Source organism: Lepidochelys kempii, chromosome 1 (assembly GCF_965140265.1).
Source record: "Lepidochelys kempii isolate rLepKem1 chromosome 1, rLepKem1.hap2, whole genome shotgun sequence".
In the NCBI taxonomy this organism is placed as follows: Eukaryota; Metazoa; Chordata; order Testudines; family Cheloniidae; genus Lepidochelys; species Lepidochelys kempii.
In genome coordinates this window covers 1,324,110-1,326,048 of record NC_133256.1, presented here as the reverse complement: position 1 = coordinate 1,326,048, position 1,939 = coordinate 1,324,110, and the positions used below count along the sequence as shown (strand labels likewise).

Here is a 1,939-nt window from a genome sequence, read left to right as displayed (position 1 = left end):
TACCCTCCAGCGTATCTACCTCTCCTCCCAGTTTAGTGTCGTCTGCAAACTTGCTGAGGGTGGAAGCCACAGCATCCTCCAGATCAGTTATGAAGATATTGAACAAAACTGACCCGAGGAGCGACTCTTGGGGCACTCCACTTGATACCGGCTGCCAATTAGACATGGAGCCATTGATCACTACCCGTTGAGCCCGAAAATCTAGCCAACTTTCTACCCACCTTATAGTCCATTCATCCAGCCCATACATCTTTAACTTGCTGGCAAGAATACTGTGGGAGATCTTGTCAAAAGCTTCGTCATTATATTCTGTCACTGAAACTGAGCAGTTCCGTTGTTGAAAGTGCCTTTGCAGCGTGTACACCCCCACTGTTTCTTCGTCAAAAACTGCTTTTTTGCAAAAATCTTGGTAGTGTAGACAAGGCCTAAGGAACAGTGATGGATAAACAGTGTCCACACTTGTGTTTCCTACTGGTGCACAGTAAGGTTTCCCACAGCATGATGAGTGGAAATTATTGAAGCAGGGAGCATCATAAAATATGGACTTGAGATTAGTAAGGTTATTTGTTCATAGTTCATTTCTCTGAATTTTTAAAATATCATTTTTCAGTATGTGAAGGGTGACCAATCTGCTTCACCAATGAGAACAGCCCCCAGTAGTGTGTCCATTGTCTCATATTAACACTGTCTCTCCATCCAGGTAATTTTACTGCTACCATCACTCTGGGCATATACAGGAAGTCATGGAAACATGTGGTACAAGCAGGAGACACCTTCTCTCCTACTCCACGTCAGATTCCAACACAACTGAATTCACCAACCCCTCCACCTTCATCCTGCTGGGCATTCCTGGCCTGGAGGCAGCCCATGTCTGGATCTCCATCCCCTTCTGCACCATGTTCGCCATCGCCGTCTTGGGGAACTTCACCATCCTCTTCATTGTGAAGACGGAGCCGAGCCTCCATGAGCCCATGTACTATTTCCTCTGCATGCTGGCTGTTACCAACCTGATCCTGTGCACGTCCACCCTGCCCAAAATGCTGGCAATCTTCTGGTTCAATTCCAAGGAGATCAATTTCAGTGCCTGCCTCACCCAGATGTACTTCACTCACTGCTTCTCAGTGATGGAGTCTGGGATCTGTGTGGCCATGGCCTTGGATCGCTACGTGGCCATCTGCCATCCCCTGAGACATTCCACCATCCTGACACGCCCCCTGGTGGCCAAGATTGGCCTGGCCGTGGTGCTGCGCAGTGGCATGGTCATACTGCGCTATCCCTTCTTGGTAAGACAGTGGCCGTATTGCAGAACCAACATCATCCCCCAGCCGTACTGCGTGCACATAGCCGTGGCGAAGCTGGCCTGCGCCAACACCCACGTCAGTACTTTCTACGGCCTCTTTGTGACATTCTGTGTGATTGGTCTGGATGGGATTTTTATCGCTGTGTCCTATACCCAGATCCTCAGGGCCATATTCAGCCTCCCCACAAAGGATGCCCGGCTCAAGACTTTTGAAACCTGCGGTTCCCACCTCTGTGTCATTTTAGCTTTTTACATCCCACGTCTTTTCATCTCCCTCATGTACAGATTTGCCCAGAATGTGCCCCTTCGTTTTCACGTTCTCATTGCCAATGTGTACCTCTTCATGCCCCCCATGCTAAACCCCATCATCTACGGGGTGAGGACAAAACAGATCCGGGAAAGGCTGCTCCAGCTCTTTATTCATAATGGGGCCTAACGTTTCCTTCATGTGCTCTGAATCTGAGATTGAGCTCCGTGCAGAGCTGGTTGGTGACATGGTGCTGGGCCCCCTTCCTTGAATCACTGACTGCACAGTCAAAGTGACATCAAATCCTTTCCTGGCCTTACTGTGCTGTGTCAGTGTGACAAACTGAGGAATTGATCTGTGTAAAACTCATAGGATTGCCACATTTCTAATTA

At 48.8% G+C, this 1,939-nt stretch overlaps 1 protein-coding gene across 1 annotated transcript; it reads left to right on the top strand.

Annotated features, from left to right (window-relative positions):
* Nucleotides 1–743: 743 nt before the first annotated feature.
* LOC140900068 (olfactory receptor 52R1-like) lies at nucleotides 744–1,736 on the top strand. Its single transcript, XM_073316645.1, has one exon. The coding sequence runs from the start codon at nucleotides 744–746 to the stop codon at nucleotides 1,734–1,736; it is 993 nt and encodes a 330-aa protein (XP_073172746.1).
* Nucleotides 1,737–1,939: the final 203 nt, after the last annotated feature.

What these genes read in the sequence shown, in the direction of transcription:
- LOC140900068 (XM_073316645.1), top strand. Translation starts at nt 744, where the DNA reads ATGGAAACATGTGGTACAAGCAGGAGACACCTTCTCTCCTACTCCACG.